Raw genomic sequence first — 27,733 nt, forward strand, 5'->3', positions numbered from 1 at the left:
GGGCCTTGTACTAGCCTGTCCACAATTCAGCTTAAACACTTAAAGATGGATTCACTCAAAAGCTTCAGGTTCACGGTTTATGCTGGAAACAATAAGAGTTTCCTTCTTTCAGCCAATAAGTTAATGCATTTCAATAAAAAGCAATTACCTACACCACCCTTTCCAGCAAATTCATAGCGTTGGTGACTCTTCTACCCAGAAACCTGCAAGTATAGAGGTTACGTCAGCGAATTATACAAGAAATCAACCGTAAAATGTGATGGCAGAGAAATACTGCTCTGTATTCTAAAAAGGAGTGGGATTTCTGAACTGTAAATTATACCATAAGTGAAGTTCATGATCATGTCCTACATCCCAGGACGCAGGTTATTTACAGTTGTGAATATTGTATATCTCCGTGTATGTAATAGATGAATGAACAGTTGCACGATAGCAATACATCTGCTCACAAGGAAAGCTTTGCTGTATTACATACATATCTGACGTGAGCCGATGTGGACCTTGTACTTGTGATGTTACAAAAGTCAGCTATACCTTTTATCATATAAGTGAGAGGGCTCAGTAACTGGGAAATGTCTCAGCATTGTTCATATTTCTAGGCTGGGGCTGCAAGGCAACATTTGTCACTCAACAGCAATTCTCTAAAAAAAAAAAGTCACATGACAAAATTGCTTAGATTTTGCACTAAATAAGAACAGAAAAGCCGCATGCGACTTCCCGAAAATCCAAGACATTTGGAAACATTGGCGCAGCACACTGCAACATAGAAAATGATTTCCTCCAATATGGCCATATGTGGCTGCGATTTCAGTGCCATGTCACCATGCAACCCTAGCCATACGCTTATTTTTCTGTGTATTTTAATGTCGCTATGATTTAAACACAGATCTGTACAGAACACTACGTAAAGCACATTTCTTCTAGGAATAAAGAGTAATCATTATAGAAATGAAATAAGCAAAGACGTGTGAAAAGCATACTGAGCATTTTAGAGAAAATATTCCATCATAAAAGGAAAGTTTTCCTAATAGTGGATCTGTGTCCAGAGACTCGTGCCATATATGTTGCCTCCTGTTGTGTATACCATAGAAACTTGCTTACAAGCTTGAACAATATAAGTTTAAAAGCCACAAAAATATGCATTTCATGGTAATATTCATGTTGCTTTCTGCTCTACTACATATTAGAAGAATGACACACACTTTTTTCATGAAGACTAGTACGTGCCATCACATTCTAAGTGTACATTGTACCATCACAAGCAAGTAAGCACAAAGAGGAGCCGTTTCTACAGACATCTATTAACCTAGAGGTCAAGCCTAGTCAATGTGATGCACACCATGGAACAGAACAGCACCACAAGCAAATCATGACCTTTAAATACATACTGAATGGGTAGGTAGGGTGGTGTAGCAATAGCTTAAGAGTGAATTAACCTTTAAATTGTTGAACCGTTTTAGTACAGTCCCTTCTCCGTACTATTTGCCAGCAGCTGCCACTTTTTCGAAGTCTTGTGCATTGCAGAACTCTTTTATGGTGACTGTCAAAAGGTTGCTTGTAACATCAGTCACTACCACATTGGAGCATGGCGACATGTCTGGGCGCCAGTCTCCAGCCTCTTCTGGGTCAGATTCATCAGGCTCACCTTGCCCACGTTTGCTTGCTGAAGACTCCGGTGGAATAGAGAGATCCAATGCTTCAGATTCCCGCCAGTCAGGGACAGCTGGGCTAAGGGTCTCGGGCAGTAATTTAGGAGGTCTATCATCAGATGGAGCTGGAGAAGGACACCCAGATGTACTAGAGCTCTCGTCACCAAGACCTTGGTTTGCGCCTTCATCTTCTGCCTTTTCCCCTTCTGGGCCTTGAATAGTTGGCTTGTTGTACAGGGAAAAGGCTCCGTACTTCAAGTGTCGAATCTGATTCCGAAGCATGCTCTCACTGTACTTCTTGCTTTTCCCGATAACTCTATTTCGGGATGGAATTTTAGGACGTACTAAAGGCGCTTTTGCTCCTTTGTCAATTACCTTCAGATTAAGAATGATTCTGCTACGCTTTGGCTCTCGGGGCTTGGCCTTCCGGTTGATGATCCGTACAGTCTCTGAGAAAGGAGACACAGGGGCACGGAGACCAGAAGTAGTTCCACAGGGCACTAAGGGATCAGGTCGGGGAAGAGGCCGACGAGACATACTATGACAGCGTCGTATGTCCTTCTTCAAACGATGTACAGCAGCACTGGAGTGCAATTTAGGTGAAACACTTGAGCCTGGTTTAATGCCAAAGTGGACATCGTTTATACGAAGAGCTTCAGCCTGGGCTCTGGCCTATAACAAGAGGAAAATATTATATAAACAGTACATTCCACAAAGTTTAGTCATGGAAATTATTTATCAGTTACCACTGCTGGGGTCTGAGCACTGAGAAGCTCACCAATCCTGATAACCGGGGCTCTGAAGAGCCAGGAGTGAATGGAGCAGTTGATCATGTGCACTGCTGCTCCATTCATTCCTAATGCAAGCTCCAAAGATAGCTGAGCGCTGCGCCCGACTGATCCTCAAGCACTCCCATTAAGAAGGAAAAGTGCAGAAGTGTGCATGATCAGCCAATGCTTCATTCACTCAGGGCTCTTCAGAGGCAAAGTTCTTCAGATCAATGGGAGTCCCATCAATTGAGACATTAGCCTTTATCCATAGGATGGGGGTGTTCAAACTCTGTATGAAATATGCAACACCCTCCACTATCAATGTCAGTTTAGCGTCAGTTAGCTACCTTACATCAGTAAACGGGAGGCTGTGCTTGGTAATGAGATATTGGAAGCAGAGCAGTCACAAATATGGTCCTCCAACACCAAGCGTGGTTAACAACCTTGATACCATTGTGAAGGTCCTCATGAGGTGGTATTGGGACCTTGCCGGTGTGGGTAGGGTAGAGCAGTCTTGGGATCCTCTCTAGACTGATATTTGGGTGCTGGGTCCAGGGGGCATCAATTACTTAGAAGCTTTTGTGAATAAGATGGTCCCAGACATGGCCGTCATTCTCCCTCAATAATATAGATTGTTTCCTTGGCTTTGAAACTACCAATTTGTACATCTTCAAAACATAATGGCCTCGCTTTTCAGGAGAGACATATATATTTTGGAATGTGAGGAAAGAGAAATTGACAGCTATGAAACTAGATGCCAGTTTATCTGGTGCCCCTGGACTGTCTATATTGAAAGCACTCCCTTTACCAGGCCTACTTGTTCTCCTAATACACAGTAAGGACACTGCCCGATCGGCTGGAGAGGCCTGGTACTGGTGGCTACGGGTTCTTATCTCCTTCTTATATGGGCACACACAAGGTCACCTTTAGTGCTGTACTTGGGTCTAGAAGAAACTACAATAATGCAAAAAAATAAAAATAAAAGTGGCATTTAATTACACTTTAAACATATTTGGGTGGCAGGTTTGATCAATTTTATTTTCAAGGTCTTCAACTGAGTGTAAGGGACAAGAGTACGGGATGGTATTGAAGAATAAAGCGCATACCTTCAAAAGAAAGTTTTTTGGCTTTGGGCCCCTCTTCTTGGGTCCATATATTTCCTGTTCTCGCTCTCTGTGAATAAAAAAAAAAAGACAAAAAAAAGCACATTACAACTGTAGCAAACACACAATAGCTTTGTTGTAGGCATTATGTATCGGTTTGGGAATTTGCTGTAATTAGGAAGCGCAAAGACTAAAAACTATTACTAGGATAGAAAATAGAAATCCACTGTAAATGGTAAGTTCATTAGAATTAAAATACTGACACAGGACACCTGAAGATTCCCTTGTGTGGACCTGAAGCAGTTAAATGGGCCTCCGAGGTGTGCAGCTAAACTTTCCCTTTAAGCATATGATAAATAACACATTAAGAAGTGATAGAAAAGAACCTGGAACTTACTTCTGCTCAAAAGCAACAATAAGTCTCGAGTCCAATATGTTCTCCTCGGGTTCCCATGTGCTGTACCTAGAATGTAAAATAAAAAAAGTCTGTTCAATAATTCTATTTCCCACATTAGATTTTCCTACATAAAATGTATTCTTTTCACATGTTCTTTTGCATTTTTTACACTTGTTTTCTTAAGGATTTTTACCAAGCATTGTGTAACAAAGCCCCTATGTACTGTGCACACGTGCCATTACTCTTCATCCTCTTCTTTAAAAAGGGAAATAACTTCTTTAATGGTTACCTTTTCTTTTTTAAAATCCTTGTGTCTGCATAGGAATATGAGGACTTAGGCTTTTTTAGGTCTAGTTGTAGCTTTGAATGACACCATTGAATTTACCATATAAAAACATACTGAAAACTGGGAGGGGGGGGGGGATATAATGTGCAGTATAAATGTAAAAGTAATAGAAAAAACGCATTTACGGTACATATATTTGGTTTGTGCTGCCATTTTCTGAAACTCAATGTTTTTATTTTTGCATGAATAATATTGAATTGAGGGCTTTTTTTTTTTTCACCTCTGTGGCGAGCTGCGTTCCAGTAGCTCAGATTTTTACAGATATTGTGATACCAATTCTAATTCTGCTAATGTTAATGGGGTACAGGGATATTTTTAATGTACACATATATAAAAATATTGTATAATTTATTTTAGCCCCCTTGGGTACCTGAAACCGAGATCCTTTGAGCATTTAAATATAGTGAAAATTACATTTTTCTATGAAGCAACTTCCCAGGATGACGAAGATGGCCGCTTTGACTGACAGCAACAATTAAATGGTAAAGTCTTAGAGAACAAATAAATGGGTCCTCGATGGAGGATGTACTATAAGGGAGTGTGCACATAACCGATTATATTGGACAAAACTATTCGTGGATACTAATCATACCCATGATATTCTAAGGGGCTGTGCACATGTCTGATTTTGATCTAAAAATGGGCTATGCAAGTCTACGAGTCCGTGAAAAACATCAGACCGCACTAGGAAAACATCTGAGTTCTGACCGATTTTCACAGATTGAGACTGGTTCCTTTAAGTGCTCTTGCTCCACTTTCTCCAGTCATCTGATTCATGCTACCCAAACCATGAGCAGAATAAATTAGGGACTGGCTACGAGCAGTGTTAGCGCTGTTTAACCCCATACATGCGGATGTTAACAGCGACAGCGGCATCTAAATCGTTAACACAGAGGTAACCAGGCCAAGTAATGGCCACAAGGTCTGTCAGCTTTGGTGGCCTGTTTTAGTACAGAAAATATAAATTTTCTATTCCATGTACTCCATGCTTTGCATTCATTCCTGTGAAGGGCCTGAATAGTTAAACTTCGTGACAGCAGTGTTTAACTCCTTCACCACCTTGGGGTTTTCAATTTTTGAGCTTTCGTCTTTTGCTCCCCTTCTTCCCAGAGTCCTAGCTTTTATTTTTCCATCAATATAACAGTGTGAGGTCTTTTTGTGGAACAAGTTGTACTTTTGAACGACACCATTGATTTTAACATGTCTGGAAATGGGGGAAAAAAAAATGGGGAAAAAATTCAAAGTGAGGTGAAATTTCTAAAAAAAAAAAAAAAAGTGCAGTTCCACAATTGTTTTTTGCTTTTTTTTTTTTTTACCATGTTTACTAAACCCTAAAAGTGACCTGTCATTACGATTCTCCAGGTCAGTACGTGTTCGTAGATACCAAACATGTATAGGTTCTTTTTTAAGTGGTGAAAAATAAAAAAAAAGGTACCGTATATACTCGAGTATAAGCCGACCCGAGTATAAGCCGACCCCCCTAATTTTGCCACAAAAAACTGGGAAAACTTATTGACTCGAGTATAAGCCTAGGGGGAAAAATGCAGCAGGTACCGGTGAATTTCAAAATTAAAAATAGATGCTCCATACCGTTCATTATGGCCCCATAGATGCTCCACATAAAGCTGTGCCATATATACAATGCTCTGCACCGTTGCCCCATAGTTGTGCCACATATATAATGCTCTGCACCATTGCCCCATAGCTGTGCCATATATATAATGCTCTGCACCATTGCCCCATAGCTGTGCCATATAGTGCTCTGCCCCATAGCTGTGCCATATAGTGCTCTGCCCCATAGCTGTGCCATATAGTGCTCTGCCCCATAGCTGTGCCATATAGTGCTCTGCCCCATAGCTGTGCCATATAGTGCTCTGCCCCATAGCTGTGCCATATAGTGCTCTGCCCCATAGCTGTGCCATATAGTGCTCTGCCCCATAGCTGTGCCATATAGTGCTCTGCCCCATAGCTGTGCCATATAGTGCTCTGCCCCATAGCTGTGCCATATAGTGCTCTGCCCCATAGCTGTGCCATATAGTGCTCTGCCCCATAGCTGTGCCATACAGTGCTCTGCCCCATAGCTGTACCATACAGTGCTCTGCACCGTCCATTATTGCCCCATAGCTGCTGCTGCAATAAAAAAAAATAAAACACATACTCACCTGTCTTGCAGCTCCTCGGCGCCATCTTCCCGGCGTCTCCCCGCACTGACTGATCAGGCAGAGGGCGGCGCGCACAATATATGCGTCATCGCGCCCTCTGCCTGAACAGTCAGAGCGGAGAGAGAGACGCCGGGAAGATGGCGCGGCGCCCGGCGTGTGGAACGAGGACAGGTGAATATGCGATACTTACCTGCTCCCGGCGTCCCGCTCCTTCCCCCGGACAGCTGGTCTTCGGTGCCGCAGCCTCTTCCTCTGTCAGCGGTCACCGGCACCGCTGATTAGAGAAATGAATTATGCGGCTCCGCCCCTATGGGGGGTGGAGCAGCCTATTCATTTCTCTAATGAGCGGTCCCACGTGACCGCTCAGGGGAAGAGGCTGCAGCACCCGGAGACAGTGTAACAGGCAGGGGGAGCGACAGGAACGCCGGAACTAGGTAAGTATATGACAGTGCTCACCCGCCGACCCCACCACCGATCATGACTCGAGTATAAGCCGAGGGGGCACTTTCAGCCCAAAAATTTGGGCTGAAAATCTCGGCTTATACTCGAGTATATACGGTACCATTTTTTGGAATCTGGGTCTGGGTGAGGGGCAATTTCTTGCACATCAGGCTAACTTATTGATACTGTTTTGGGATCGATATGATCTTTTGATCACCCGTTATTGCATTTTAATGCAATGTTGCGGCGACAAAAAAAAAAAAAAAATTCTGAAGTTTTGATGTTTTTCGTTACGCCTTTTACAGATCAAGTTAATTCTGTTTATATCTTGATAAACCAGGCGTTTCTGATACCAAATATGTGTATTTTTTATTTTGTTTGAATTGTTTTATTTTGAATGGGGCAAAAAGGGTGATTTAAATTTAAAAATATATATATTTCGGAAATTTTATGTTTTTAAAAAACTTTTTTCTTTTTAATGGCTTCAATATTGCCTTGCGCAGGCGTGTACTCCGGAGGGCAGAGAATGAACTTCAATGCAATATTACGGCCAGCATGCAGCCAGCGGGTAAGGAAAGGGTGAATCAAACACCCGAAAACCCCGCCCATATGACCCAAAACTGGTCCCGCCAAATTCAGGTGACAGGTTCCCTTTAATCATTCCTGGAGCTGATCATTGGCTGAGCCTTTGCCATTCTGGCTATTCTTCCATCCATTCGAATGATAGTCTTCCATTTTCTTCCACGTCGCTCTGGTTTGGCTTTCCATTATAAAGCATTGGAGATCATTTTGGCTGAACAGCCCATCATGGTTTGCACTTCTTTATAAGTTTTACCTTCTCCAATCAACTTTTTAATCAAAGTACGTTGTTCTTCTGAACAAAGTCTCGAACGACCCATATTTCTCAGGCTTTCAAGATGAAATGCATGTACAACATGTCCTGGCTTCAGCCTTAAATAAGGGCCACCTGATTTCCTCCTGTTTCTGCACAGAATGATTGATCTCACTAATTGATCTCCACTCTGCTATTATTTTGAACACACTCCCTTTCAATTAATTATTAATACACAGACTCAAAAACCTGCAGATTGTGAATGCAGAGTCTGGGGGTTTTCTTAGAATCTACTGCACCAACTGGTAAATTGTTTGACATGTGATAATATAATTTATGCCCAAAACACTGATTATTCTGATTAGTCATATTAGACTGCTATTATTTTTAACACTACTGTATATTCACCAGGATGGGATCAGGATAAGGGACATATATACCAGGATGGAGGACATATACATACACACATACATATGCTAGGAAGGAGCCAAAATTGAGGCTATTGCTACATAATGGGGGGAGGAGGTGCAACGTGTATGTCCTTATAGGATTTAGAACGCTGCAAGGGCCCATACATCTGACCAGCATGCAGGGGGGGTCATGTCCAAATCTTGCACTGGGGCTCATCGGATTCTAGTTATGCCACTGCATGTCAGATTTTATTTTAAAAAAATGGGCTTAGTCACTGAGGAGTTAAGCTTCCTATAGTTTTGCTGGTGGGAGGCAGCACTGCGTGCAAAAAACACACAAAACAGGCACAGAAAACTTACTTGATAGCCCAACCTTTCCACTTCACAAGATATTCAATACGACCCTGAAATAGAAAATGGAAATTCATTCTTGCACTTGATAAGTCGGTGGACATGTTTTTTCCAGCACATTCACACGGTTTCTTAGATCTGTATTTGATTAACCCTTTAAAATGACCAGAGAATCTCTCATTTTTTTGTCACGCTTTCTTCCAGAAGCTATAACTTTTTAATGTTCCCGTCGACGTAGCCATAGGGGAGCTTGATTTTATATGGTGACACCAAACTTGCGTCTATTTTTTTTCTTACTTTATTTTTTTCTCTATGATGTGAAGTAATAGTTAAGAAAAAAAAAAAAGTGTGGCACTCGTGAATGCAAATCACGCTTCTCTGGACTTAGTCCAGGTGGAGCAGCTAAACAGAGCTGGAGCGGGCTCACTGATCACTGATAATGGCGAATCCAGATGAGCGCCAACTATTGTAACTGACCGCCACACCAACATTATATAAAGTATAAATCGTTCTCTACTGCTGAAATACTGTATGGGGAGGTTTTCAAAATATCTGAGACCTGCAACAACTTTTAGTTTTCTATTGAGGAACCTGGGTGAGGGCTTGTTCATTTTTGCGTGATGAGCCAATGTTTTTATAGATTCCAATTTGGGGTAAATATGATTACATTTTGATCACTTTTTATAGCTATAAAAATGTGAGCAAAAAAATTTAAATAAAATGCAAATTCCGGCTTTTTTTTTTTTGTGTTTACCAGATGGTTTAATGAATTTTATATTTGGTATCCATGAAAGTACGATATAGGTTTATCTTTTCTTCATTTTTAAAAGCATAAAAAGGGCAATTTCAATTTTTAGGTTTTTCAAAAACGGTTTACATAATTAGTAGTGATGAGCGAATATACCGTACTTGTTACTCGAGCATGCTCGGTGTCCTCCGAGTATTTTTTAGTGCTCGGAGATTTCGTTTTTCTTGCCGCAGCTGAATGATTTACATCTCTTAGCTAGCTTGCTTACATGTGGGGATTCCCTAGCAACCAGGCAACCCCCACATGTACTTATGCTGACTATCAGATGTAAATCATTCAGCTGCGGCAAGAAAAACAATCTCCGAGCACTAAAAAATACTCGGAGGACACCCAAGCACGCTCGAGAAATCTCGAGTAACGAGTATATTCGCTCATCACTAATAATTAGTCCTCTTACAGGACTTGAACCTGCGATCCAAGTTAGGGCCCATACTATATACTTCAATACCTCAGTTTTTCAGTATATAGGGAATATCATGTTCACCTGTGGCTTAGCTTCTGCCATGGTAACCCATAGACACCCCAGCGCAATTGAATCATGGATCGCCGATGGTAGCCGGTGTGCGCATGTACTGGCAATTGTTCCACTTTTACGTCAAGTGCTGTCAAAAGACTGACAGCAGCACCTAAATGGTTAACTCTGAATCTAAGCAAGACAGGTGCCAGCTATGCAACAACTTCTCAGCCCGCTTCACACTTGCAAAAACACACCCAAAAAGCTACCGTAATCCATATCATAATGGGGAAGTGGGTTACAATCCAACTCCGTAACAATGTGCAGTAGATTTGTAGAGAAAAAGCACAATAGCGTGAGCGAGCGCCAGAGCAAGTGAGAGCGAGCGCCAGAGCAATTCTGCAAGATATAACTTCAAGTCAAATCTGCATAAATACACTTGTTGCTGCAGACGTTGCTGCAGACACAGAAGAACTCTATTGGAAGTATATTGGTAGCTATTATCTGACGACTCAACAGAAGAGGGCAAATCAAGACCTATGTTTAACGGAGATCTTTTCTGGCCATTTAACCTATGAACCCTTGTCTTTACGTGCGGTTTTAAGCATTGATTTTCTGAGGGACAAGTGCATACATATCTACGTACAGAATACAAAAACTCAAACAGGAAAAGCAATTTATCTCCACCCTGAGGCCACAAAAGTTTATGAAGTAATACCACTGAATTAAAATGAAAGCAAAGTAACAATGGCACGGATGACGAAGGAAAGAAAGAAGATTTTATAAATCCCGACAGACATCGTAAAAGCACTGCTCTGCCGTATATACTTCATTGTCAAACATTTCTGCCGAAACGCCATATGAAACATGTCACGAGCTGCAACATTCCAGACCCAAACCTATTAACTGGAGTCAATTTGCAACGTTTTTGATTTAACCATTAGGAAAGTCAATCAATTTAAACTGTTTTTACCAATTCATTGCAATCTAATTCACATGTAACAGATTGCTGTGTACTTTATAGAGAAAATCTGCAGCAAATTACAGTATCGTGTGAATATAGGAGGTGGTTTTAAAGTAGATTTGCTTCAAAATCCACATAAAGATAACTCATTCAACTCATTGTGAACATAGGGTCATGATGTAATTTGGCATATTTTCACACTGACTTTTATGGGGATTTTTAAGCAGATTTATTTCAATATCAATGTTAAAAAACAAAACGGTGTGAGCATAGTCCAAATTGCAGCATGACCCTTTCTATTACAGATTTTCAAGGAGGAGAACTGCATTCTGCAACAAAATTTGTGGCAAAATACATCTCTGCATTTTTTTTCTTTTTTTTTTTTTAAACATGTGCACATGCAAAGATTAAATCTACAATACAACTGCAAACAACTTTTTTAGACTAGTCTATAAAGATCCAAAGACAGAGCAGTGTGCAGGAAGGCTGGTCTATACCGGAGCTCGGCTTCTTTAACCACTTCCTCCACAATAGTCACTACTGATCTCCGATGCTTAGTGCATAAAGTTACCACTGCAGACTGGAGAGGGGAGAATGCTACTTGCCTTTTGTCAGCTTTTGCCTTGGGATCATCAGTTTCATGTTTTCTTATGATGTCCAAATGTACTGTCCCTTCTTTAGACTATACATGTCACCGCAAAATATAAGTGTGACTTTAATGATTCAATTCTCATTAAATTAGGTTCACCAAAGATCTACACATATGTGGTATTCTTGCTGAACAATTAATAAGTAATTACCAAACAGCGGACCTTCAAAACAAATTATCAAAACATTGCAACTTAAAGTGACCCTCCACCCTGGGACTGAGAAGGGACTATTCAGTCCTCACGTGCAGTCACAATACCTGGTGCCCTACTTTTGCCTCCCCAGCTCAGATCAAAGTTCTGTTCCTTCTGTGTCAGGGATGGCCGCCAGAGTGCAGTGCCAAGTCTAAACCAAAACGTCCCCAGCCGTTCTAGCCTATAGTACAGGACAGTCACGGATGGTGTCGTTTAGGCTATGGGCTTGTTCTGGCGGCAGTATTTCACAGATAGACTGTCATAGTTATGTGTTCTATGGGGTAGTTCACATGTAGGATTTTTCCGGTGGACTGAGTGGTCCACACAAATTTAGAGACTTTGTCCATATCGATCCTAGTGTCAAAGCAAATTCGACAGCAAGTCTATGGATCCATAGAGGATGGTGAGGGGGGAACCCCAACAGAATCAGCCAGCACTCTGATGCCATCTGTCTGCTGTCCATTCTTCAAGGACGGTTTGATAGGAAAAGCCTGAAAAACCTTGAAACTCAGAACAAACTGATGGTAAAAACTAACACTGACCAAACTCTAAAGACACTCTGATCAAAAACACTGATGAAACTCGGAAAGACGGATTTCTGAGTATGAGAAAAATTAGCAATGTGTGAAGGAGCCCTTAAAGGGCTGATTGAGGTTTGGCACAAAGATATGCAATCACTCCGTGACTGCAGACTTGTGAACCCTCACATCTCACACAGTGCGCGCTGTCAGAGTTCTCCGATGCCAGGAGTGGGTGGTCACGTCACCACAAGTAGGCAATTTGCGTACTTGTGGCCACATTCAGACAAGACGTGCACATCCTTTCTGAATTCACTGTCATTGAATGAGGCCGTGCACATCTAGTCAGGATGTGGCTGCATGTATGCATATCATATACTTATGGAGATATAGAGATATGAACCACGGCACTCAGGGCTTCTTGGAGGTGCCCAAGTTAGGTATCCAACCCGTCAAACATAAGTAGAAAATACTTGGCACTCTGGAGAGTTTTTTTTGCAAGTTTAAGAAATAGATTTTTATTCGGTGCATCCAGCTCAATATTAAACGTTTTCAGTCTATACAATCAGACCTTCATCAGAAATAGTTGTGAGAACTGAAGAGTATATATACAAAAAAAGAAAAACATTTTTTAGACAACATTCATGATGCACAGCGTATAAATAGATACATGTATAAATACAGTTCATTACGTTTTAACATAACATACTGTTCAAAAAACATGGTAAGTGACAAACAGCAACTGTGGCGGTCTGAGCGAATCCGGCTTGGAGTAATGTGAGACGTAGGTCCTATTCTGAAGATGCTAGAGCTTGAAAACGTGATAAGGAAAAATATATATACACAGTGAGGTGAGTATGTACAGTCTATTACCATGTGAGACTGGGGTATTAACTGATGGATATATTGCTCCACAAGGATACAGGTTATAGAGTGGCCCCAGACTAGCGGGGATGTGCGGGTACAGTGCACAGTGAGCTGCCTAGAATAAAGAGAAACAGAAACATGAACACATGAGATACTCGGCGTGATGCTAGGTGATGGGCCAAGGAGTCCCATAGGTTATGTCATAATGCCAGTGGAGTCTAAGGTGTGACCACTCAATACCCAGGTCCCTAATCGCTGGTTGTAAGACATGCAGCTGTACCAAGGAAATGCAGTTATATGGACAAATAAAATAAAATCAAGGTCCCTAGGGACTAAAGTACAGGTACCTGGAGACCACAGTATGTGTGTGTGTGGATATACACACAACGGTCAGAAGACAGCAGGGAAGCAGGAGCGCTGGGCGTCTAAAGAGACACAGCAGGGATGTACATGAAAACTACAGTCTACATCTACAGCCTTCCTCAGCGCTTTTTTCACTTATCGCCACCAGCAGTAAGGTATTGCATTGTATAACATGGCGTTTTTGCTAGATTGAGCATATGAGCTTTAGCACTGTAGTTTTCATGTACATCCCTGCTGTGTCTCTTTAGACGCCCAGCGCTCCTGCTTCCCTGCTGTCTTCTGACCGTTGTGTGTATATCCACACACACACATACTGTGGTCTCCAGGTACCTGTACTTTAGTCCCTAGGGACCTTGATTTTATTTTATTTGTCCATATAACTGCATTTCCTTGGTACAGCTGCATGTCTTACAACCAGCGATTAGGGACCTGGGTATTGAGTGGTCACACCTTAGACTCCACTGGCATTATGACATAACCTATGGGACTCCTTGGCCCATCACCTAGCATCACGCCGAGTATCTCATGTGTTCATGTTTCTGTTTCTCTTTATTCTAGGCAGCTCACTGTGCACTGTACCCGCACATCCCCGCTAGTCTGGGGCCACTCTATAACCTGTATCCTTGTGGAGCAATATATCCATCAGTTAATACCCCAGTCTCACATGGTAATAGACTGTACATACTCACCTCACTGTGTATATATATTTTTCCTTATCACGTTTTCAAGCTCTAGCATCTTCAGAATAGGACCTACGTCTCACATTACTCCAAGCCGGATTCGCTCAGACCGCCACAGTTGCTGTTTGTCACTTACCATGTTTTTTGAACAGTATGTTATGTTAAAACGTAATGAACTGTATTTATACATGTATCTATTTATACGCTGTGCATCATGAATGTTGTCTAAAAAATGTTTTTCTTTTTTTGTATATATACTCTTCAGTTCTCACAACTATTTCTGATGAAGGTCTGATTGTATAGACCGAAAACGTTTAATATTGAGCTGGATGCACCGAATAAAAATCTATTTCTTAAACTTGCAAAAAAAACTCTCCAGAGTGCCAAGTATTTTCTACTTATCATATATTTATGGTCAAGAGACTGCCCACTTCCAGCACTGGAGAATCCTGATAGCGCACTGTGCATATAGAATGACTACATATCTTCTTGCCAAATCTGCACAACACCTCTAACCCTTTCTGACATTATTATTATACATTTTTATAGCGCCATTTATTCCATGGCGCTTTACATATGAACGGGGCAAATATAGACAAGTACAATAAACATGAGTAAAACAAGGCACACACAATTACAGGAGGAGAGAGGACCCTGCCCGCGAGGGCTCACAGTCTACATCCGATGTAATATTCCATCCATGTGACCTGGGCCTATTTGACCATGGACGGAATATTACATTATCAAAATTGCCTGATCACATGGGGCTATCACCGCCGGGTGTCAGTTGATTCTGACAGCTAACACCTGGCAATAGGTGCCAGGAGCGGTCACAGACTGCTCCTGGCACTTTGACCCCCGAAATGCTGTGATCGAACACGATCACAACATTCCGGAAGCTGACAGATGGCTGACAGCCCCTTTGCCTTTAGATCGGAGACCCGACGGTGTGACACAGGGTCCTGATCGTTGCCATAGTGACCCGATGTCATCATGACGACATCCGAGTCACCAGAGCTAGGAAACTTGCTGACCATGCGCAGTGCATGATCAGCAAGTCAGTGCAAAGCTGACAGTTTCTCCAGCATGGGGATGCTGCTTAAAGGGAACCCGTCACCCCCCCCCCCAGGCATTTGTAACTAAAAGAGCCATCTTGTGCAGTACTAATGCTGCATTCTGACAAGGTGGCTCTTTTAGTTCGGGTCCCTGCAAACGCTGCAATAATCGCTTTTATAATTTGTCCCTCATACCTTGAAATAGACCTGGGGGCAAGTCTTTTCCCCCGGACAGAAACACCTCCTAGCCATCACTCATGGCCTCTGCGCGCCGGGCGCCGCCTCCTCTTCCTTCATTAGCATCACCGGCGCCTGCGCTGTAAGGTTTTTTTTCGGGCATACGCAGTTGCGCTGCCCTTCGAACTTACAGCGCAGGTGCCGGGGACGCATGGGAGGCCATGAGTGACGGCTGGGAGGCGTTTCTGTCCGGGGGGGGGGGGGGGGGGGGGGGGGGGTGGGTGACAGGTTCCCTTTAATCTCTATGCTGTAGAAGCAATCGGCCTGCAGAAAATGATTGTTCCATATTGGGACACAGTAAAAAGAAAAAAAAATAATTTAAAAAAAATGAATAAGTAACAATATTTTAAAAAAATAAAATAAAACAATATATACCATCTCTAAATAAATATTTGAATGAAAAAAAAAATAAAAATGAAAGTACACATATCTGGTATCACTGCGTCCGCGACAACCCGACCTATAAAACTACAGCACTAGTTAACCCCTTTAGTGAACACCATAAAAAAAGGCAAAAAAACAGTGCTTTATCATCATACCGCCGAACAAAAAGATGGATATAAATAAACATGGTGCCGCTGAAAAAGAGTCATCTTGTCCCGCAAAAAACAAGGCACCGGGATCTCAATCTGCACATGCATCGCTGAGGCCACTGCATTACAGAAATGGAAATGCGGTGGCTCCAGGCTTTCACAAAACATCAGCGGAGCCCCCGCACCACCGAGCATCGCCGAAACTGCCGCGCACCAGCCTGGGTTGAGACTCCTGGTAAGAACATCCGGACTTAAACGCACCCCCATTTTCCTCCAAAATTATTTGGAAAAAAAAGAAAAAAGGAATCTTATAGTCCGAAAAACACAGTATATTCAACTGATGACATCAAGAGCAGGCAGCTGATGGGACCATTACTCCCATCAAGCACTCAAGTCATAGGTATAAGCGATCCGAGTTTAGAAGAGATCCATGATAAAATTCTATTTTATTAGTACACAGGATTATAAACAAAAGATTTATAAGCAGAAATGCCATATGGGGGACGCTTTTAGGTGACAAAAAATTACAATAAGGGGGAAGATATATGTAATTACAAAATATTTAAATAGTACTGTGACATCATGTATTTCTCCATACCCTTAAAATACAACAGGTTGAAAGCAATAGGCACAAGCAAAAATATAGTAAACAGCAAGTAATGTAACGGCCAATGATGGGGTCAGAAAAGGGAGCCTCCAGTTAATCCTTGAAATTAGTTAAAAGTACAGATCTGACAAGGGATGGCAGATTCTATATTGAATCAAATATGTTTTATTTGTAAGAATAATTCCATTTAAATCATTAAGTGTCTCCGATGCATGTGAAAACTGTCACCACATGTACAGGACACAATGACTTCTGAAAAAGGCCTTGCATGTAGTCACCCTCAGGAGAGCTTGCAACAGTATGTGTGTCTGCCTCCAGCTCGTTCCTCTCTCCATAGAACTATATGAGCACCAACTGTCATCTATCTCAGAAATGAGAAAATCTGCATTCACTGAATACTCATTTTACTGTGAACTGAGTGTATTGAGAATGGGCAGTCCACCAGGAGAAAGAAGCAGATAGCTCTGAGAAGATCTATTACAAAGTTGTATACCAGTTCATGAAAAAATAAATAATGGCTACTCTAACCCAATGTTTCAAATAACAGGAGGAACAGAACACTGATCTGAGTGTAGAAGGAAGGGGAACAGGTAGGGTGACTGGCACTGAAAAGGGACTATACTATATATTTTTCATGTACGGCTTATAGGAATTAAAAAAATTAAAAAAATTAAAAAGCAATCACATATACGGTAGTTCCTACAAATATAAATACAGTTGCGCTCAAATGTTTACATACCCCAGCAAAATGTTTGCGTTCTTGGCCTTTTTCAGAGAATATGAATAACACCAAAACGTTTTCTCCACTCATGGTTAGTGGTTGGGTGAAGCCATTTATTGTCAAACTACTGTGTTTTCTATTTTTAAATCATAATGACAACCCAAAACATCCAAATGACCCTGATCAGAAGTTCGCATACCCCATTTCTTAATACCGTGTATTGCCCCCTCTAACATCAATCACAGCTTGAAGTCTTGTGTATTCACTGTAAATACACCATTGTAAATACACACCTGTGCTTTGTATCTCCCCACTTCATTGTAGATTGTAAGCTCTCACTAGCAGGGTCATCTTATTTTGTCTTATTTTTGCTTTATTACTGTATTGTTAACGTTGTTACCTATGACTGTTGTGTTTGAAACTGTTAAACTGTAAAGCGCTGCGGAATATGTTGGCGCTATATAAATAAAGATTATTATTATTATTATTATTATTATTTTGTGGTAGTTGTGGATGAGGTTCTTTATTTTCTGGGATGGTAAAGCTGCCCACTCTTCTCAGCAAAAAGCCTCCAGTTCCTGTAAATTCCTGGGCTGTCTAGCATGAACTGCGCGCTTGAGATCTCCCCAGAGTGGCTCAATGATATTGAGGTCAGGAGACAGATGGCCACTCCAGAACCTTCACTTTGTTCTGCTGTAGCCCATGACAGGTCAACTTGGCCTTGTGTTTTGAATCGTTGTAATGTTGGAACGTCCAAGTACGTCCCATACGCATTTTCCGGGCTGATGAGTGCAAATTTGCCTCCAGTATTTGCTGATAACATACTGCATTCATCTTTCCTTCAACTTTGAACAAGTTTCCTATGCCTTTGTAGCTCACACATCCCCAAAACATCAGCGATCCCCCTCCGTGCTTTACAGTAGGAATGGTGTTCCTTTCATCATAGGCTTTGTTGACCTCTTTCCAAATGTAATGTTTATGGTTGTGGCCAAATGTTCAATTTTGGTCTCATCACTCCAAATTACGTTGTTCCAGAAGTTTTGAGGCTTGTCTCTGTGCTGTTTTGCGTATTGTAGGGGAGATATTTTGTGGCATTTGCACAGAAATAGCTTTCTTCTGGCGACTCGACCATGCAGCCCATTTTTGTTCAAGTGCCTCCTTATTGTGCATCTTGAAACCGCCACACTGCTAGTTTTCACAAAATCCTGTATTTCAGCTGATGTTATTTGTGGGTTTTTCTTTACAGCCTGAAACATTTTCCTGGTAGTTGTGGATGCCATTTTTGTTGGTCTACCTGACTGTGGTTTTGTTTGTACAGAGCCCCTGATTTTCCATTTCTTAATCACAGTTTGAACGCTGCTGATTGGCATTATCAATTCCTTAGCTATCTGTTTGTATCCCTTTCCTGTTTTATACAGTTCAACTACCTTTTCCCGTAGATCTGTTGACAATTCTTTTGCTTTCCCCATGACTCACAATTCAGAAATGTCAGTGGCTGGATGAAAGATGCAAAAGTCTGTCTGGATCCCAGAAACTCACTCAACTTTTATGCACACACTGTTTACAAGCTAACAGATCACGGGTGAGGATGTTACATTTAGTAGCCATTCAAACCCATTTGTGTCAACTTCTGTGCATGTTATCAGGAAAAAATCACTAGGGTATGTAAACTTTTGATCAGGTCATTTGGATGTTTTGGGTTGGGATTATGATTTAAAAAGAGAAAACACAGTAGTTTGTCAATAAATGAGTGGAAAAAAAGTTTTGGTGTTATCATTCATATTCTCTGAAAAAGAGGGCCAAGAAAGCAAAAATTCAGCCAGAGTATGTAAACTTTTGAGCACAACTGTAATAAGTATACATACACACATATATTATATATATATATATATATATATAATATGTGTGTGTGTGTGTGCGTATATATATATATATATATATATATATATATATATATATATATATATATATATATATATATATAATTTTTTTTTTTCAGAGTTTCATCCAGAAAAAAAAACTTTTTCATCTCAAATGTTATCCGTATGGTGATTGCAATGTATCTGTGAATGTTGGATACAACACAGGTGATCCATATGCAAAACAATTTTAGTTTTCCTCACACCCATAGACTTGAATAAGGCGACTAACATAAGTAACTAGTGCATGCTGTAATTTTTTTCCTGTGCCTTTTTTAACTCATTGTAGATTGCGTGTTTCAATTTAATCTGCAACATGTCAAATACCGTATTCTTGCGGGTACGCCGAGTTTTATGTGCAGACTTTTCCCACAGACTAATATTAGAAGAAGAGAATCTGCAAGTAAGAAACCCTTATGCCCTTTTACTGTGTTTCCATGGCAGAAGCCAGGGCTGAGGAGTTGTGGAGTCGGTATAAGGCTACGTTCACATTTGCGTTGTGCGCCGCAGCGTCGGCGCCGCAGCGCACAACGCAAACAAAAACGCGGCAAAACGCACGCTAAAACGCTGCGTTTTGCGCCGCATGCGTCGTTTTTGCCCGCAAGTTGGACGCAAAAAAAATGCAACTTGAAGCGTTTCTTGCGTCCAACGCTTGCGGCCATGCGGCGCAAAACGCAGCACAACGCATGTCCATGCGCCCCCATGTTAAGTATAGGGGCGCATGACGCATGCGGCGCCGCTGCGGCGCCCGACGCTGCGGCGCTGACCGCAAATGTGAACGTAGCCTAACATGGACCAAATCAAGACTCCTAAGATATATAATAAATTGGGTACAGTAGTACAACGCAGGATCTGCTGTAAATGTTTCCATAATAATTTGGGAAAGTTCTGAAATGTCCTATAAATGTCTGTTCTGTTCCTGATCTAAGGATCTGGGCTTTTAGGTGAGATGAATCTGTGCTGCACTTTATGTACATGCTCAGTAGTGACCGGTGCTGTGGAGACGGAGTGGAGATGAATCTGTGCTGCATTTTATGTACATGCTCAGTAGTGACCAGTGCTGTGGAGTCGGAGTGGAGATGAATCTGTGCTGCATTTTATGTACATGCTCATTAGTGACCAGGGGTTGTGGGGTCGGGAGTCAGAAGTCAGGAAAATTAAGGAGTCAGTCAGTGGTTTGGCTTACCAACTCCACAGCCCTAGTGGAAACACATCAAAACACATGTAATCAGAACATGACTAGTAATACATTTTGCCAAAGCCAAATATGAGGAAATATAAAAAAACAAAACAGTTTTATTTAAAGCATGACATACAAAAAAATGCAGCATTTAAAAAAGCAAGTAAAAAAATGCAATAAAAACGCAAGTAGCTCAATATATTTAAGGCCATGTGCACACGTTGAGTATTTGGTCAGTTTTTTGCCTCAGTATAGTGTAAATAAAAAACAGGAGTGGAACAGTAAGAGGAAGAGTATAAGGGCGGGTGCCCATGATCCGGAACTAGCAGCGCTTTGGACGCAGAGCATGTCCGCTGCGTCAGAAGCGATGGCGTCTATTGAACGCAGGTGAATCCACATGTGTTCACTGAACCGTGCAGATTCACCGAGTCCAATACATTCTATTATGGAAGTTTCTCTTGCGGAGACTAGCGTCTCCGCAAGAGCCATTAACATGCTGCGGCCTGGAGAGATGCGCTGCTTGTCAGTGTCCGCGAGTGATTTCTTAAAATCCCATCCACTATGCTGTAACATATGGCCACAGTGGGTTTGACGCTGCACAAGTACGCAGCGTCAACCCTGTAGCAACTCCGAATGGTGGACACATACCGTAATACAAACACGTCACTTCTGCATTTATCACCCACTCCTTATATTGGCTTACAAATACTGAGGTAAAAAACTCAAATACTGAACGTGTGAACGTGGCCTTATAGGTGCAGAAAATCTGAAACAACAAAAACCCAATAAAAGCTCATGATGCGAAGGTAGCAACATTCTTACCACGAGCTTTTGATGGTGCAGACTTGCTGCACCCATTAAAGGGCCACTGTCACCCCCTCCAGCCGTTATAAACTAAAAGAGCCACCTTGTGCAGCAGGAATGCTGCAGTCTAACAAGGTGGCTCTTTTAGTTTTTGATTCAGTTATTCCCTCAATAAAGCGTTTTAAAATTTGTACAAAATAACCTGTCCTTAAACGTGGAGGCGGTCCGAAGCTTCCTCGGTGAATCTCCCAACGGCCGTCACTCTTCTCTTCTGGGGATGTGGTCGCCGCCCCCTTCGCGCTGTTTCTTCTTAAATCCGGCGCCTGCGCTGTGCGTGCCTGCCTGGGGCAGGCGCAGTCTTCATTGTCCGTCATAGGTCAGATCCAGGGTGCCTGACTGCGCCTGTGCGGGCAGTGTGGCCACCCTGTTGCTGAATCCCCGCCCCGCACTGTGTTATTCATTATGCACAGTGCGGGGCTGGGGTTCCTGGGCATGCGCACTGCGCTGTTCAGACGCTCCCCCGGTCCCCCGCCTTCCAGCGTTGCCGTAATATACAGGTTTCCTTGCCAGCATTTGGAATGAAGCAGCTGCAAATAACAACGCTGGAAGGCGGGGGAGCGTCTGAGCTGGGGGAGCGTCTGAGCTGGGGGAGCGTCTGAACAGCGCAGTGCGCATGCCCAGGAACCCCAGCACCGCACTGTGCATAATGAATAACACAGTGTGGGGCGGGGATTCAGCAACAGGGTTGCCGCCCTGCCCGCACAGGCACAGTCAGGCACCCTGGATCTGACCTATGACGGACAATGAAGACTGCGCCTGCCCCAGGCAGGCACGCACAGCGCAGGCGCCGGATTTAAGAAGAAACAGCGCGAAGGGGGCGGCGACCACATCCCCAGAAGAGAAGAGTGACAGCCGTTGGGAGATTCATAGAGGAAGCTTCGGACCGCCTCCAGGTCTAAGGACAGGTTATTTTGTACAAATTTTAAAACGCTTTATTGAGGGAATAACTGAATCAAAAACTAAAAGAGCCACCTTGTTAGACTGCAGCATTACTGCTGCACAAGGTGGCTCTTTTAGTTTATAACGGCTGGAGGGGGTGACAGTGGCCCTTTAAGTAAAATAGGCTACTTGCATTTTTTTGGAAATATACAGCGTAAAACTCATCATGGGAAGGCAGTTCAAGGCCACGTTCACACAGTCAGTATTTGGTCAGTATTTTACCTCAGTATTTGTAAGCCAAAACCAGGAGTGGGTGATAAATCCAGAAGTGGTGACGTGTTTCTATTATACTTTTCCTCTGATTGTTCCTCTGCTGGTTTTGGCTACAAATACTGAGGTAAAACACCAACGTGTGTGAACATGGCCTTACATGGATGTTGCTCAGCATTTTTCCCGCAATTACTGGTTTTTACAGTAGAAAAATGTGCAGGTACCCCAACACGGGTTATAGCTGCCGGGAATATGAAGGCCACAAGGTGAACAATGCCAGGTAACTGTGCCAGGGAGAAGTCTGCAAGGCTAATCCCTCTTTATGGAGACTTTACACATGAGGATTATGACTTACCGGGGTAAGATTTACACAACAAACATGTAAATGCTAAAATTTCACAAGAAGAAAGGGGGGAGGAAACAAAAACCTGACAGCACAGAGTACTTAGTGTTGAGACTCTGCCAAAAAGTGACGTAGTGTGTCCCCATTTAACTCTGCAAACACGGAGCCCGTCCAGGCACAATGTATCGCTACAGCCGTGATCAGCGCCATACACAAGCTCGGATCCCGATCTCCAGCCTCACCCAGCTCAGGATTCATGTAACGGGGGCATACGAGGCCAGCGGGGGGCACAAAGGGGGATTCTGCTGCAAACAGATGTGTGTATACATTATCACTGACTGCAGGAACAAAACTTCTGGCCTCAATCAACAGAAGGCGGGTACGTCGGACCCCACATCCATCACAGGGGCGGCCTGCGAACACTGGGGGCTCCACTGCGCAAGAAGTCACACAGAAAGTGCTGTAAATTTAGGATTCTGACTTCAATTGTTCCCTGAACAATAGAAAGCGACAATCCAAGTGCTGCAGAAGATTCCAGCAGAGGTCACCGGGAACTTTCCTTCTCACAGGGAACAAGCCGGCCATCAGAGTGGTGCAAGGAGGGCTCATGAGATCAGGCAGAATGATCTGCAGCCAGATGGATTTTATTTATTCTAAGCTGAACTATAGATAATAATACTAACGTACTATTACTAGTGAGGCCCCTGCAGACAGGCTGCGGCCACAAATCTTATGTAGTCTGAACAGTATGGATAGTGAATATAGAGAATCATACATACATAATATTACTAGTGAGGCCCCTGCAGACAGGCTGCAGCCACAGATCTTATGTAGTCTGAACAGCATGGATAGTGAATATAGAGAATCATACATACATACATAATATTACTAGTGAGGCCCCTGCAGACAGGCTGCGGCCACAGATCTTATGTAGTCTGAACAGCATGGATAGTGAATATAGAGAATCATACATACATAACATTACTAGTGAGGCCCCTGCAGACAGGCTGCGGCCACAGATCTTATGTAGTCTGAACAGCATGGATAGTGAATATAGAGAATCATACATACATAATATTACTAGTGAGGCTCCTGCAGACAGGCTGCGGCCACAAATCTTATGTAGTCTGAACAGCATGGATAGTGAATATAGAGAATCATACATACATAATATTACTAGTGAGGCCCCTGCAGACAGGCTGCGGCCACAGATCTTATGTAGTCTGAACAGCATGGATAGTGAATATAGAGAATAATACATAATATTACTAGTGAGGCCCCTGCAGACAGGCTGCGGCCACAGATCTTATGTAGTCTGAACAGCATGGATAGTGACTATAGAGAATCATACATACATATTACTAGTGAGGCCCCTGCAGACAGGCTGCGGCCACAGATCTTATGTAGTCTGAACAGCATGGATAGTGAATATAGAGAATCATACATACATACATAATATTACTAGTGAGGCCCCTGCAGACAGGCTGCGGCCACAGATCTTATGTAGTCTGAACAGCATGGATAGTGAATATAGAGAATCATACATACATAATATTACTAGTGAGGCTCCTGCAGACAGGCTGCGGCCACAGATCTTATGTAGTCTGAACAGCATGGATAGTGAATATAGAGAATCATACATACATAATATTACTAGTGAGGCCCCTGCAGACAGGCTGCGGCCACAGATCTTATGTAGTCTGAACAGCATGGATAGTGAATATAGAAAATCATACATACATAATATTACTAGTGAGGCCCCTGCAGACAGGCTGCAGCCACAGATCTTATGTAGTCTGAACAGCATGGATAGTGAATATAGAGAATCATACATAATATTACTAGTGAGGCCCCTGCAGACAGGCTGCGGCCACAGATCTTATGTAGTCTGAACAGCATGGATAGTGAATATAGAGAATCATACATACATAATATTACTAGTGAGGCTCCTGCAGACAGGCTGCGGCCACAGATCTTATGTAGTCTGAACAGCATGGATAGTGAATATAGAGAATCATACATACATAATATTACTAGTGAGGCCCCTGCAGACAGGCTGCGGCCACAGATCTTATGTAGTCTGAACAGCATGGATAGTGAATATAGAGAATCATACATACATAATATTACTAGTGAGGCCCCTGCAGACAGGCTGCGGCCACAGATCTTATGTAGTCTGAACAGCATGGATAGTGAATATAGAGAATAATACATACATAATATTACTAGTGAGGCCCCTGCAGACAGGCTGCGGCCACAGATCTTATGTAGTCTGAACAGCATGGATAGTGAATATAGAGAATCATACATACATAATATTACTAGTGAGGCCCCTGCAGAAAGGCTGCGGCCACAGATCTTATGTAGTCTGAACAGCATGGATAGTGAATATAGAGAATCATACATACATAATATTACTAGTGAGGCCCCTGCAGACAGGCTGCGGCCAGAGATCTTATGTAGTCTGAACAGCATGGATAGTGAATATAGAAAATCATACATACATAATATCACTAGTGAGGCCCCTGCAGACAGGCTGCGGCCACAGATCTTATGTAGTCTGAACAGCATGGATAGTGACTATAGAGAATCATACATACATAATATTACTAGTGAGGCCCCTGCAGACAGGCTGCGGCCACAGATCTTATGTAGTCTGAACAGCATGGATAGTGAATATAGAGAATCATACATACATAATATTACTAGTGAGGCCCCTGCAGACAGGCTGCGGCCACAGATCTTATGTAGTCTGAACAGCATGGATAGTGAATATAGAGAATCATACATACATAATATTACTAGTGAGGCCCCTGCAGACAGGCTGCAGCCACAGATCTTATGTAGTCTGAACAGCATGGATAGTGACTATAGAGAATCATACATACATAATATCACTAGTGAGGCCCCTGCAGACAGGCTGCGGCCACAGATCTTATGTAGTCTGAACAGCATGGATAGTGACTATAGAGAATCATACATACATAATATCACTAGTGAGGCCCCTGCAGACAGGCTGCGGCCACAGATCTTATGTAGTCTGAACAGCATGGATAGTGACTATAGAGAATCATACATACATAATATTACTAGTGAGGCCCCTGCAGACAGGCTGCGGCCACAGATCTTATGTAGTCTGAACAGCATGGATAGTGAATATAGAGAATCATACATACATAATATTACTAGTGAGGCCCCTGCAGACAGGCTGCGGCCACAGATCTTATGTAGTCTGAACAGCATGGATAGTGACTATAGAGAATCATACATACATAATATTACTAGTGAGGTTCCTGCAGACAGGCTGCGGCCACAGATCTTATGTAGTCTGAACAGCATGGATAGTGAATATAGAGAATCATACATACATAATATTACTAGTGAGGCCCCTGCAGACAGGCTGCAGCCACAGATCTTATGTAGTCTGAACAGCATGGATAGTGACTATAGAGAATCATACATACATAATATCACTAGTGAGGCCCCTGCAGACAGGCTGCGGCCACAGATCTTATGTAGTCTGAACAGCATGGATAGTGAATATAGAGAATCATACATACATAATATTACTAGTGAGGTTCCTGCAGACAGGCTGCGGCCACAGATCTTATGTAGTCTGAACAACATGGATAGTGAATATAGAGAATCATACATACATAATATTACTAGTGAGGCCCCTGCAGACAGGCTGCGGCCACAGATCTTATGTAGTCTGAACAGCATGGATAGTGACTATAGAGAATCATACATACATAATATCACTAGTGAGGCCCCTGCAGACAGGCTGCGGCCACAGATCTTATGTAGTCTGAACAGCATGGATAGTGAATATAGAGAATCATACATACATAATATCACTAGTGAGGCCCCTGCAGACAGGCTGCGGCCACAGATCTTATGTAGTCTGAACAGCATGGATAGTGACTATAGAGAATCATACATACATAATATCACTAGTGAGGCCCCTGCAGACAGGCTGCGGCCACAGATCTTATGTAGTCTGAACAGCATGGATAGTGAATATAGAGAATCATACATACATAATATCACTAGTGAGGCCCCTGCAGACAGGCTGCGGCCACAGATCTTATGTAGTCTGAACAGCATGGATAGTGAATATAGAGAATCATACATACATAATATCACTAGTGAGGCCCCTGCAGACAGGCTGCGGCCACAGATCTTATGTAGTCTGAACAGCATGGATAGTGACTATAGAGAATCATACATACATAATATCACTAGTGAGGCCCCTGCAGACAGGCTGCGGCCACAGATCTTATGTAGTCTGAACAGCATGGATAGTGAATATAGAGAATCATACATACATAATATCACTAGTGAGGCCCCTGCAGACAGGCTGCGGCCACAGATCTTATGTAGCCTGAACAGCATGGATAGTGAATATAGAGAATCATACATACATAATATTACTAGTGAGGCCCCTGCAGACAGGCTGCGGCCACAGATGTAAGTGCAAGTCATCAGCTGCTCACACTGCAGCCGGCTAGGCGCGCCACTGCCGGCAGGGGGCGATAGTTACTATGAAGGCCGGCTCTTTGGCACCGGGCCAATACCGTATAAGCCCTTGGATGCCACACACCGGCATCGGGCAGAGCATAGCGTCCTCACCCCGCAGGAGAGCCCCACGGCCGCGACACCGCACCGCTTCACAGGTCTGAGCTCCGGGCACGGACAGCAGCCAGTGCCGAGCCCGTCACTGCACGTCCGCCCCGGGTCTCCCCTGCCGCTCACCTTCCTTATACGCCGTTTAATAATTGATTCGGCAGCAAAAACCCGCTCCCCGACTGCAGACAGCTCCATGTTCAGCGCGACCCCGGCAACACTACCAGCAGCAGCAAGCGAACAACTCCTCCTCCTCCCAGAGCGCCGCTGTCACCTCGGCCGTGTCCGCGCCCCTTCCCGCTGTCAACGTGTTATTCCCGCCCCCTCCGCCTGTCACTGAGCAGGGGGACCGCGCCGGGTCACGCCCACTTTAAAGCTCCCACTGGTGTCCATGCCCTCCATCTCTTTCTCCTCTGGACCATTCGCTCCTCCCCCTTCCTAGCTTCACGATAAGGCTCCGCCCACTGCGCGTTCTTGTGAAAACGAGAGCGAGAGATGAGTTCTCACTTCTTGTTGGCGGGAAGTGCGGGCGCGCGCCTCCG

The 27,733-nt window shown here is 43.0% G+C and overlaps 1 protein-coding gene across 1 annotated transcript; it reads right to left on the reverse strand.

Annotated features, from left to right (window-relative positions):
• Window positions 1–612: 612 nt before the first annotated feature.
• On the reverse strand, window positions 613–27,514 carry CBX6 (chromobox 6). The gene is made up of 5 exons (XM_077278509.1): window positions 27,321–27,514; window positions 8,471–8,514; window positions 3,920–3,985; window positions 3,526–3,592; window positions 613–2,321 (listed from the first exon to the last, which is right to left on the reverse strand). The coding sequence occupies exons 1-5, from the start codon at window positions 27,387–27,389 to the stop codon at window positions 1,479–1,481; spliced, it is 1,089 nt and encodes a 362-aa protein (XP_077134624.1). The 5' UTR covers window positions 27,390–27,514; the 3' UTR covers window positions 613–1,478.
• Window positions 27,515–27,733: the final 219 nt, after the last annotated feature.

The sequence above is a fragment of the Ranitomeya variabilis genome, chromosome 8 (assembly GCF_051348905.1).
Source record: "Ranitomeya variabilis isolate aRanVar5 chromosome 8, aRanVar5.hap1, whole genome shotgun sequence".
NCBI classification, from domain to species: Eukaryota; Metazoa; Chordata; class Amphibia; order Anura; family Dendrobatidae; genus Ranitomeya; species Ranitomeya variabilis.

Bases quoted from the DNA above. Each gene is read 5' to 3' on its own strand.
- CBX6 (XM_077278509.1), bottom strand. From the start codon at position 27,389: ATGGAGCTGTCTGCAGTCGGGGAGCGGGTTTTTGCTGCCGAATCAATT. The intron at 8,515-27,320 runs GTGAGCGGCAGG...TTTCTATTTCAG, and splicing joins TTAAACGGCGTATAAGGAAG to GGTCGTATTGAATATCTTGT. The intron at 3,986-8,470 runs GTAAGTTTTCTG...TTTACATTCTAG, and splicing joins TGGAAAGGTTGGGCTATCAA to GTACAGCACATGGGAACCCG.